General features: G+C 39.0%; 1 protein-coding gene across 3 annotated transcripts in view; it reads left to right on the forward strand.

Moving 5' to 3' along the window:
• The window catches only part of FNDC3A (fibronectin type III domain containing 3A), a 176,245-nt gene that overhangs the window by 23,953 nt on the left and 139,434 nt on the right, over positions 1-12,858 (forward strand). For all 3 annotated transcript variants that reach the window (XM_072783156.1, XM_072783154.1, XM_072783155.1), the window contains exon 2: positions 12,687-12,824. In XM_072783156.1, the coding sequence (XP_072639257.1) occupies positions 12,726-12,824 (99 nt within the window). In that variant the 5' untranslated portion in view covers positions 12,687-12,725. The remainder of the gene's footprint in view (positions 1-12,686; positions 12,825-12,858) is intronic.

A 12,858-nucleotide genomic window follows, 5' to 3' on the forward strand; every position in this document is an offset into this window, starting at 1 on the left:
CTGACCAGGAAGAGGGCCCTCAAGAACCTGTCCATGCTGGCACCCAGGTCTTGGACTTCTCAGCCTCCAGTACTGTGAGAAATAAAATGTAAGTTGTTTGTTCTAGCAGTTCAGTTGATCAATAAGCAGGATGCTGCTGTAACAAATTTCTAAAAATGTGGAAGTAGCTTTGGATCTGGGCAATGGGTAAAGACTGGGTAAGTTTTGAAGTGTATGCTGGAAAAAACCGAGATTACTTTTAAGGAATTGCTAATGGCAGCTGGTGAGATCTCAGAAAGAAAAGAGAATGGAAGAGAAAACCTCCATCTTCTTAGAAAACACATAATCATGAACAGAATATTGGTAGAAATATGGATGGTAAAGGCTTTTCTAATGAGGTCTCAGATGGGAATGAGGAACATTATTATTGGACAATGGAAAAAAGGTGATCCTTATTATAAAAGAGCAAAGAATTTGGCTGAGTTGTGTTCATGTTTTATGGAAGGTAGAACTTGTAAGTGATAAAAGTGGATATTTAGCTGAGGGTATTTCTAAAGCAAAGTGTTGAAGGAGTAGCTTGGCTCCTTCTCACTGCTTACAACAAAATGTGAGAGGAGAGAAATGAAGTAGGATTTGTTAAACAAAAGGGAATCAGAACTTAAAGATTTGGAAAATGATCAGTCTTCCACACTGCAAAAAATGAGAAAGCATGCTCTGAAGAGAATACCAAAAGTGTGTTTGACTAGCCAGCCATTCAATAAAGGTTTTAGTTGGGGGTGGTGTGAACCATATATCTAACCAGCATCTCAGCAGAAGCCAGAAAGAGAGATGGAATTATACCAGCAAAGCAATCCTTTAGCTGGGACTAAAGGAAACAGAAAATGGAAGTGAATGAAGGCAGGCTGTGAACATCCGTTGTCCTTCAGGAAAAGGGAAGAAAGACCCCAAAGGTGACTCCTGTCATCAGGGCGGCTACTCCCAACACAGGTCCAGTGTATACAGGCCTTAGGGTCAGGGCTGCCCCCCCATCAATTTCAAAGGGTGGGACCTCTATTCAGTAGAGCCAAATGGGTGGGGGCTTTACCAAGCCACAGGAATGTCTGTGGGCATAATGCCACCACCCTATTGGGTCTGGAGGGTAGAGCAAGAAACCAGAATTTGTTCTTGAACCTTAAGAAATTCACCTTGCTAGGTTTTGGACTTGCTTGATATAGGTTACCTTTTCTTTTTTCTTTCTTCTTTTTGGAATGGAATATACTGTGCCTGTCTCACTATTGTATTTTGGATGCGTGTAACTTACCTGGTTTCCACAGTTTCACAGCTGGGGAGAAATTTGCTTCAGGATGAATTGTACTTGAGTTCACCCAAACCTTATTTAGACGAGATATTTTAAAGTTTATGCTGAAACAAGTTAAGATTTTTTAACTGTTGGGTTGGAATGAATGTGTTTTGCATGCAAGAAAGATATGAATTTTCTTGAACCGGGGGTAGAATGTATGGATTCAGTTTGTATCCTTCCAAAGTTCATGTTGAAGTCCTATCCCCCTAAATACGGTGGCAGAAGAGATGGAAGCTTTGGGGGGTAATTAGGCTTAGATGATGTCATGAGGGTAGAACCGACATGATGAGATTAGTGCCCTTGTAATTTAAGAAGAGTAAGAGAGATCAAAACTCCCCCCCCCCAAAAAAAAAAAAAACAAAAACAAACAAACAACAAAAAAAAACTCCCTGTCTTCTGGCCATGAGAAAATAGAGCCAAGGAGGCAGGCCCTTAGCACCCAGATCTCAGACTTCCCAGCTTCCAGAACTGTGAGAAATAAATGTCTGTTGGCTAAGGCACCCAGTGTATGGTATTCTGTAGCAACCAGAGCTAAGTTTGCAAATAGTTTCTCCCATTCCCTAGGTCACTCCATTAAGTGTGTACTCTGATGCACTAAAGTTTTCAAGTTTAATATGGTCCCATATGTCTATTTTTGCTTTTGTGGCTTTTGTTTCAGGTGCCGTATCTAGGAAATCATTGCCACGCCCCATATTTTTCCCTGTTTCCTTCGAGCTTTATATAGTTTGGGTCTTATACTTAGATTTTTAATCCATTTTGAGTTAATTTTTATATATGGTAGAAGAATCCAGGTTCTTTGTTTTGTATGTGGATATGCAGTTTTCCCATCACCATTTGTTAAATAAACTGTCCTTTCCTCATTAAATGGTGTTGGCACCTTGTCAAAGATCATTTGCCTAAACACGAAAGTTTATTTCTGGGCTCTCTATTCTTTTCTGATAGTGTATTTGTCTGTTGTTATGCCAGTAAACAGGTTTTGGTTATTGTTGCTTTGTAATATGTTTTGAAATCAGGAAGTTTGAGTCTTCCAGTTTTGTTCTTTTTCAAAATTGTTTTATCTCTTTGAGATCCCTTAAGATGCTGTAGGAATTTTAGAATGAATTTTTCTATTTCTGTAAAGAAAAATACTATAGACATTTTGATAGGGATTGCAGTGACCCCTCAAGTCTCAACTTCTTAACAATATTAAATCTTCTAATCTATGAACATAGGATGCTTTTCATTTATTTGTGTCTTTTTAAATTTCTTTTAGCAATATTTTGTAGTTTTCAGTATACAAATATTCTACTTTTTAGGTTAAATTTATTCCTTAGTATTTTATTCTTTTTGATGCTACTTTAAATGGAATTGTTTTCTTAATTTCTCTTTTAGATTGTTCACGTTAATGTATAGAGAGCAACTGATTTTTCTGTGTTCATTTCCTATCACACACTTTTACTGAATTTACTAGTTCTGACAGCTTTTTAATGGACTCTTTAGGGGTTTTTTTACATATGAGATTATGTTATGTGTGAATAGAGATAGTTTTAAATTCAGATGCCTTTTATTTGTTTTTCAGGCCTAATAGCCCTGGCTAGGATTTTCAATACTATGTCCAATACTATGAATGGATTTGGTTAGAGTCAGCATCTTTTCTTTGTTCCGAGTCTTAGAGGAAAAGCTGTTAGTCTTTACTGCACATGATGTTAGCTGTGGGCTTTTCATCTGTGGCCTTTATTATGTTGAGGTAGTTTCCTCTTATTCCTAGATTGTTGAGTGTTTTTATCATCAAAGGATGGTGTATCTTCTCAGATGCTTTTTCTGTATCAATTGAGATGACCATGTGGTCGTTTTAACTTTTAAAAAGAATTTTCTTGAAGTAAATACAGAGAAGTACATACATATCAGTATACAGCTCAGTTCATAATGCGGTGGTAATTATCACATAACAGCCTCCCAAGTTAAGACATAGAACTGTACCAGTGCTTCATGCCCCTCCCAAGTTCCCATCCTTCCTCTCCTCATCCTTCTAAAGTCACCTATCCTGACTTTAAACACCATAGATTGGTTTTTATTCTGTTTTGGACTTTTTATAAAGTTGTGCTGTATGTATTTTGTGTCTATTTTTCATTCACATCGTATTTGTGAAATTTATGTGTTGTTTCCTGTTTACTAGTTCATGTAATTTTCATTGCTGTATAGTCCATTGGATGAATTAGATACAATTTACCATCTACTGTGCAGGGACATTTAAGTTGCTTATAGTCTAGGCCTAGTAAAGAATAGTGCTGCTTTATACACCTTCATGTACTTTTTTTGGTGCACATGTGCATGCATTTCTTTTTGATAGACTAGGAGTCTAATAACTGGATCATAATTGGGTTGTAGAACATTTATATGTTCAACTTTGGTAAATAATATCAAAGTAGTTTCTAAAGTGATTTTATGAATTTCCCTTCCATTCCACATGAATGTGCCAGTTGCTCCATAGCCTCCTTGATACTTAATATCGTCAGTCTTTCTCATTTTTATAATCCTTGTGAGTATATGAAGGCATTTCATTATGATTTTTAATTAGCTTTTTTCTAATAGTTAATGAGTTTGAGAATCTTCTCATATGTTTATTGTGAATTTCCACTTTTATGAAGAGCGTGTTCAAGTCTCTTGGGATTTTTCTGTTCTTTTTTTTAATCAATTTAGCAGAGGCCTGTCTAAATGCAAATGCATCACATCACTCCTCTTTTTTGCATATGTATCAAATATTACATTTTTTTAAAAGATGCATAACCTAAAACAAGTAAATGTTTGTAGTCATAAGATGAAAATGTAGGAAGTAGGATAACAGAAATAGAAGAAATTAATGGGAAAAAAATCTGACAGTGTTCTCTACACAGGAGTAAAGAAATTTTTAGGTTTCTAAATGCATCGTTTTGGTTGCATGGCTGTAGTTTCTAATTTGCAAGCTTAAATAAAACTTTTGCATATAGTGTGATGGATATAGCCATGCAAGAAAGCAATTCATAAATGAAACTTCTGATGAGTTAGAGCTTTAAAGAGAATAAAAATAGAGATAACACCTTAAGTGAAATGATGTTAAAACCTAGCATGTGGCTTCAGATCCCAATCTATAATGGTACTTTGAATTAGCTAGAGGTTCAGAAGAAATTTGTGTTGGTATTTGTAAAACTTCCAGTTCACCTCTTAAAACCAAATTAGGGTTATTATCTTCAACATTACTTTCTAAAATTCAAGTAATAATGGTGGTTTGCAGTTTTAGCTAAAGACATTACATAAAATTACAAACAATGTAATGACAAAATGAAAAGTGTTCAGTGGTTGTTATTTTTTTTTAGTTTACTAATTTTTCAAAATGAATTATCTGTAAACTTTCTCTGGTTAATTCTGTTAGCTTCCCTGAATGTTTCTTTGCCATACAAGAGGGAAAATAATACATTGACTCTTCCTGTGTTATAACTTTTTACATATTCACAGAGTGAGGGTTTTTTTTTTTATACAATTTACTCACTGATTTTCTCACTTTAAGCATACAGCAATACAGATTAAGCCAGAAGTTAGATTTGCATTTTTATGTATGTTATACATGTGTGTATGTACATATGTATATGTTTACTTGTATAATATATGTACATATTAAAACATGTATATTCGATATGTACATAATTATAACATTATCGTGTATTTAATGACATACATTGTTATGCAATAGTTAAATATAAAATAATGCATGCTGTAGTCTTCAGTGTAAAATCTTGAGGTAGATAATTGTACTGAATTTTTTAAAATCTTATAGCAATTTTTATTTATCTAAATATGTTTGTTTTTAGGTTAAATCAGCCTGTATGAGAGTTTCTGCAAAGATTCAAGATTCTAAATTAAATAACATGAATTTAATATCTTAAAAAAGTTAAACATCTTGATACTACGGAATTTTAGAATCCTTCCACCATCCAAAAATGTTTGTAATTTTGTTCTTCAGTACAAATTTGGTAAAATTTATGATTGAGCTCAGTTATGTTCAGCTTGACTTGTAATTAGCTGGCATTTTATTGGCCGATGTTGTATATGGTGGATATACCATAATTTACTTACATCAGGCCTTTTACTTTTTATCTAAGTGACACTGTGTCTGTTGTTAAAGACTTCTAAACGTATGTGCTTTTGCTGAAATGATATAGTTTATTTATTTATTTTTTTTGGCTTGTCTCTTTTTCTTTCATTTATTTATTTATTTATTTATTTATTTTTATTTATTTTTTATTGGTGTTCAATTTACTAACATACAGAATAACACCCAGTGCCCGTCACCCATTCACTCCCACCCCCCGCCCTCCTCCCCTTCTACCACCCCTAGTTCGTTTCCCAGAGTTAGCAGTCTTTACGTTCTGTCTCCCTTTCTGATATTTCCCACACATTTCTTCTCCCTTCCCTTATATTCCCTTTCACTATTATTTAAATTCCCCAAATGAATGAGAACATATAATGTTTGTCCTTCTCCGACTGACTTACTTCACTCAGCATAATACCCTCCAGTTCCATCCACGTTGAAGCAAATGGTGGGTATTTGTCATTTCTAATAGCTGAGTAATATTCCATTGTATACATAAACCACATCTTCTTTATCCATTCATCTTTTGTTGGACACCGAGGCTCCTTCCACAGTTTGGCTATCGTGGCCATTGCTGCTATAAACATCGGGGTGCAGGTGTCCCGGCGTTTCATTGCATTTGTATCTTTGGGGTAAATCCCCAACAGTGCAATTGCTGGGTCGTAGGGCAGGTATATTTTTAACTGTTTGAGGAACCTCCACACAGTTTTCCAGAGTGGCTGCACCAGTTCACATTCCCACCAACAGTGTAAGAGGGTTCCCTTTTCTCCGCATCCTCTCCAACATTTGTGGTTTCCTGCCTTGTTAATTTTCCCCATTCTCACTGGTGTGAGGTGGTATCTCATTGTAGTTTTGATTTGTATTTCCCTGATGGCAAGTGATGCAGAACATTTTCTCATATGCATGTTGGCCATGTCTATGTCTTCCTCTGTGAGATTTCTGTTCATGTCTTTTGCCCATTTCATGATTGGATTGTTTGTTTCTTTGGTGTTGAGTTTAATAAGTTCTTTATAGATCTTGGAAACTAGCCCTTTATCTGATATGTCATTTGCAAATTTCTTCTCCCATTCTGTAGGTTGTCTTTGAGTTTTGTTGACTGTATCCTTTGCTGTGCAAAAGCTTCTTATCTTGATGAAGTCCCAATAGTTCATTTTTGCTTTTGTTTCTTTTGCCTTTGTGGATGTATCTTGCAAGAAGTTACTATGGCCGAGTTCAAAAAGGGTGTTGCCTGTGTTCTTCTCTAGGATTTTGATGGAATCTTGTCTCACATTTAGATCTTTCATCCATTTTGAGTTTATCTTTGTGTGTGGTGAAAGAGAGTGGTCTAGTTTCATTCTTCTGCATGTGGATGTCCAATTTTCCCAGCACCATTTATTGAAGAGACTGTCTTTCTTCCAATGGATAGTCTTTCCTCCTTTATCGAATATTAGTTGCCCATAAAGTTCAGGGTCCACTTCTGGATTCTCTATTCTGTTCCACTGATCTATGTGTCTGTTTTTGTGCCAGTACCACACTGTCTTGATGACCACAGCTTTGTAGTACAACCTGAAATCTGGCATTGTGATGCCCCCAGATATGGTTTTCTTTTTTAAAATTCCCCTGGCTATTCGGGGTCTTTTCTGATTCCACACAAATCTTAAAATAATTTGTTCTAACTCTCTGAAGAAAGTCCATGGTATTTTGATAGGGATTGCATTAAACGTGTATATTGCCCTGGGTAACATTGACATTTTCACAATGTTAATTCTGCCAATCCATGAGCATGGAATATTTTTCCATCTCTTTGTGTCTTCCTCAATTTCTTTCAGAAGTGTTCTATAGTTTTGAGGGTATAGATCCTTTACATCTTTGGTTAGGTTTATTCCTAGGTATCTTATGCTTTTGGGTGCAATTGTAAATGGGATTGACTCCTTAATTTCTCTTTCTTCAGTCTCATTGTTAGTGTATAGAAATGCCACTGACTTCTGGGCATTGATTTTGTATCCTGCCACGCTACCGAAATGCTGTATGAGTTCTAGCAATCTTGGGGTGGAGACTTTTGGGTTTTCTATGTAGAGTATCATGTCATCGGCGAAGAGGGAGAGTTTGACTTCTTCTTTGCCGATTTGAATGCCTTTAATGTCTTTTTGTTGTCTGATTGCCGAGGCTAGGACTTCCAGTACTATGTTGAACAGCAGTGGTGAGAGTGGACATCCCTGTCTTGTTCCTGATCTTAGGGGAAAGGCTCCTAGTGCTTCCCCATTGAGAATGATATTTGCTGTGGGCTTTTCATAGATGGCTTTTAAGATGTCGAGGAATGTTCCCTCTATCCCTACACTCTGAAGAGTTTTGATCAGGAATGGATGCTGTATTTTGTCAAATGCTTTCTCTGCATCCAATGAGAGGATCATATGGTTCTTGGTTTTTCTCTTGCTGATATGATGAATCACATTGATTGTTTTTCGGGTGTTGAACCAGCCTTGTGTCCCAGGGATAAATCCTACTTGGTCATGGTGAATAATTTTCTTAATGTACTGTTGGATCCTATTGGCCAGTATCTTGTTGAGAATTTTTGCATCCATGTTCATCAGGGATATTGGTCTGTAATTCTCCTTTTTGGTGGGGTCTTTGTCTGGCTTTGGAATTAAGGTGATGCTGGCTTCATAGAACGAATTTGGAAGTACTCCATCTCTTTCTATCTTTCCAAACAGCTTTAGGAGAATAGGTATGATTTCTTCTTTAAACGTTTGATAAAATTCCCCTGGGAAGCCATCTGGCCCTGGACTCTTGTGTCTTGGGAGGTTTTTGATGACTGCTTCAATTTCCTCCCTGGTTATTGGCCTGTTCAGGTTTTCTATTTCTTCCTGTTCCAGTTTTGGTAGTTTGTGGCTTTCCAGGAATGCGTCCATTTCTTCTAGATTGCCTAATTTATTGGCGTATAGCTGTTCATAATATGTTTTTAAAATCGTTTGTATTTCCTTGGTGTTGGTAGTGATCTCTCCTTTCTCATTCATGATTTTATTAATTTGAGTCTTCTCTCTCTTCTTTTTAATAAGGCTGGCTAATGGTTTATCTATCTTATTAATTCTTTCAAAGAACCAACTCCTGGTTCTGTTGATCTGTTCCACAGTTCTTCTGGTCTCGATTTCGTTGAGTTCTGCTTGAATCTTTATTAACTCCCTTCTTCTCTTGGGTGTAGGATCTATTTGCTGTTTTTTCTCTAGCTCCTTTATGTGTAAGGTTAGCTTTTGTATTTGAGTTCTTTCCAGTTTTTGAATGGATGCTTGTATTGCGATGTATTTCCCCCTTAGGACTGCTTGTGCTGCATCCCAAAGATTTTGAACGGTTGTATCTTCATTCTCATTAGTTTCCATGAATCTTTTTAATTCTTCCTTAATTTCCTGGTTGACCCTTTTATCTTTTAGCAGGATGGTCCTTAACCTCCACGTGTTTGAGGTCCTTCCAAACTTCTTGTTGTGATTTAGTTCTAATTTCAAGGCATTATGGTCCGAGAATATGCAGGGGACAATCCCAATCTTTTGGTATCGGTTCAGACCCGATTTGTGTCCCAATATGTGGTGTATTCTGGAGAAAGTTCCATGTGCGCTTGAGACGAATGTGTATTCAGTTGAGTTTGGATGTAAAGTTCTGTAGATATCTGTGAAATCCATCTGGTCCAGTGTATCATTTAAAGCTCTCGTTTCTTTGGAGATGTTGTGCTTAGAAGACCTATCGAGTATAGAAAGAGCTAGATTGAAGTCACCAAGTATAAGTGTATTATTATCTAAGTATTTCTTCACTTTGGTTAATAATTGATTTATATATTTGGCAGCTCCCACATTCGGAGCATATATATTGAGGATTGTTAAGTCCTCTTGTTGAATAGATCCTTTAAGTATGATATAGTGTCCCTCTTCATCTCTCACTACAGTCTTTGGGGTAAATTTTAGTTTATCTGATATAAGGATGGCTACCCCTGCTTTCTTTTGAGGACCATTCGAATGGTAAATGGTTCTCCAACCTTTTATTTTCAGGCTGTAGGTGTCCTTCTGTCTAAAATGAGTCTCTTGTAGACAGCAAATAGATGGGTCCTGCTTTTTTATCCAGTCTGAAACCCTGCGCCTTTTGATGGGGTCATTAAGCCCGTTCACATTCAGAGTTACTATTGAGAGATATGAGTTTAGTGTCATCATGATATCTATTCAGTCTTTGTTTTTGTGGACTGTTCCACTGAATTTCTTCTTAAAGGGGAATTTTAAGAGTCCCCCTTAAAATTTCTTGCAGAGCTGGTTTGGAGGTCACATATTCTTTTAGTTGCTGCCTGTCTTGGAAGCTCTTTATCTCTCCTTCCATTTTGAATGAGAGCCTTGCTGGATAAAGTATTCTTGGTTGCATGTTCTTCTCATTTAGGACCCTGAATATATCCTGCCAGCCCTTTCTGGCCTGCCAGGTCTCTGTGGAGAGGTCTGCTGTTACCCTAATACTCCTCCCCATAAAAGTCAGGGATTTCTTGTCTCTTGCTGCTTTAAGGATCTTCTCCTTATCTTTGGAATTTGCAAGCTTCACAATTAAATGTCGAGGTGTTGAACGGTTTTTATTGATATTAGGGGGGGATCTCTCTATTTCCTGGATCTGGATGCCTGTTTCCCTTCCCAGATTAGGAAAGTTTTCAGCTAGAATTTGTTCAAATACATATTCTGGCCCTCTGTCCCTTTCGGCGCCCTCGGGAACCCCAATTAAACGTAGGTTTTTCTTCCTCAGGCTGTCGTTTATTTCCCTTAATCTATCTTCATGGTCTTTTAATTGTTTGTCTCTTTTTTCCTCAGTTTCCCTCTTTGCTATCAACTTGTCTTCTAGGTCACTCACTCGTTCTTCCACCTCGTTAACCCTCGTCGTTAGGACTTCTAGTTTGGATTGCATCTCATTCAATTGATTTTTAATTTCTGCCTGATTAGCTCTAAATTCTGCAGTCATGAAGTCTCTTGAGTCCTTTATACTTTTTTCTAGAGCCACCAGTAGCTGTATAATAGTGCTTCTGAATTGGCTTTCTGACATTGAATTGTAATCCAGATTTTGTAACTCTGTGGGAGAGAGGACTGTTTCTGATTCTTTCTTTTGAGGTGAGGTTTTCCTTCTAGTCATTTTGCTCAGTGCAGAGTGGCCAAAAGCAAGTTGTATTGGGAAAAAGAGAAAGAGGAGAGAAAGAAGGAAAGAAAAGAGAAAGAGAAAAAAAAGGGAAGAGAAAAAAAACGAAAGAAAAAAAAAGAAAAAGAGAAAAAGAAAGGAGAAAAAAAAGGGGTGGGGTGGGGGAAGGAAACAAATCAAAAAACAAAACAAAACAAAACAAAACAAAAAAACCAAAAAAAAAAAAAAAAAGAACCACAGGGGAGTATCTTCTGATTCTGTGTTCTTTAAGTCCCTTGGCTTCTCCTGGAAGTTGTCAGTCTAGCTGGTCTTCTGGGGGAGGGGCCTGTTGTGCTGATTTTCAGGTGTTAGCAGTTGGGGGAGCTGCTGTGCCCCTGCCTGGTGCAGGGCTCAGTGGGGGTTGTTTGCCCCGTGAGGCCGCAGGAGGAACAGCCCCAGTGGCGGGGCAGCTCTGGAAACCTGGATTCAGCTCCGGCAGGAACTCCGTCTGCAGGGCCTGGAGGCTCCGGGGCGGGGCCGCTGATCTGCTCGGGGCAGGAGCGTCCTTGCTGTCCTGGGCCCTCCCGGCCTCTGCCTGTCCCGGGGGACGCCGGATCCTGGGCTGTGTCCCGGCGCCCTGTGCTCCGGAGCCTGCGCTGGTGGATTCGCGCTCCCGGGCCGCGCAACCCCCTCCGCGGAGCCGCAGCCCGAGCCCCTCCGAGCTGCTCCTGGAACCGCGCAGGCCCCTCTGCACGGAGCCTCTTCCTCTGCCCGAGCCCGGCCGAGCTGCTCCCGGGGCCGCGCAGCCCCCTCCGCGCAGCCCCCTCCGCGGAGCCGCCGCCCGAGCCCCCCGAGCTGCTCCGGGTCCCGCTGGGTCCCGCCGTGCGCGCTGCAGCCCTTAGGGAGCTCGGCGCACTCTCCTGGGTGCGCAGTTGCTCTGTTACTGTCCCCGGGAGCCCGAGGGCATCCCCGCCCTCCTGGGTCCTGCTCCACCTCCCCGCGAGCCCCTTTCCCCCCGGGAAGGTCGGTGCAGCTCCTGCGTCTCCGGGACGGGGCTCTCCTGTCCTGGGGACACTCGCCCCGGCCTCAGCCCGGCTCCTCGCGGGGCCCCTCCCCCTTGGAGGCCTTTGTTTCTTTATTTCTTTTTCCCCCGTCTTCCTACCTTGATAGAAGCGCGAACTCTTCTCACTGTAGCATTCCAGCTGGTCTCTCTTTAAATCTCAGGCCGAATTCATAGATTTTCAGGATAATTTGAAGGTATTCTAGGTAGTTTGGTGGAGACAGGTGATTTGGAGACCCTACTCTTCCGCCATCTTGCTCCTCCCCCTGATATAGTTTATTTTAAAGTAGGTGTCACTAAGAATAGTAAAACTAGAATGACAGAAGACCAGTGTCGGAGCTTAAAACTTGAAACTTGAAGGGTTTTTTCCTAGTCCTGAGCAAAGTTTTCTACTGTGTTGCTCTGCCTGAGGAATCAATAACAAATCATAATTCTTGTGTAGTTTCTAGAAACTGATAAAGGGGATGAGGAGGGGATTGTGTCTTCATAATCACCTTCTCAGCTCATAGAAAAAATAGTAATAGAATTGTTCACTCAGTCATTGCATTTTACAGTCTATCCTATACTAAATATTATCTAGTATTTAGCTAGAGTAGTGGTGATTAAATAAATATTGCATAGAGATGGAAGGAATACAGACAGACATGGAATTTAAATAGAAGCTGCTCGTATATTGGTTTTATTTATTACTTTTTTAAAGATTTTATTTATCTATTTATTTATTTATTTTAGAGAACATATGAGCAAGGGAGAGGTACACAATTGGAGAGAAAGGGAAGGGGAAAGAATCTCAAGCAGACTCCTTGCTGAGTGCAGAGCTCAACACAAGGCTGGATCGCACAACCCTGAGATCGTGACCTGAGCTGAAACCAAGGGTCGAACCCTTTACTGACTGAGCTACCTAGGGCCCCATATATTGACCTTAATATATCTTAGTTTCCTACCTACACTGACTTGCAGTTGGTTAAGTTGTAAGAAATGTATTTTCTTTGACAGCAATATCTGTTTAGGTTAAAGAATGAGACAGATCTTGAATGTATTATATTTTAATGTATTTTTAAGGATGTACACAGAGATGGCTATATATTTTTGTTTTTCAGAATTGGAAGGCTATCCAGTATATTAATGTCTTATTGATAATGGCAGAACATCCACCACTACTGGATACAGCTCAGATTTTAAGTAGTGATATTTCTCTTCTCTCTGCCCCTATTGTAAGTGCAGATGGGACACAACAGGTAAGGAAACTGAAATTTTTATTTCCTTATGTCT

The sequence above is a fragment of the Canis lupus genome, chromosome 17 (assembly GCF_048164855.1).
Source record: "Canis lupus baileyi chromosome 17, mCanLup2.hap1, whole genome shotgun sequence".
NCBI lineage: Eukaryota > Metazoa > Chordata > Mammalia > Carnivora > Canidae > Canis > Canis lupus.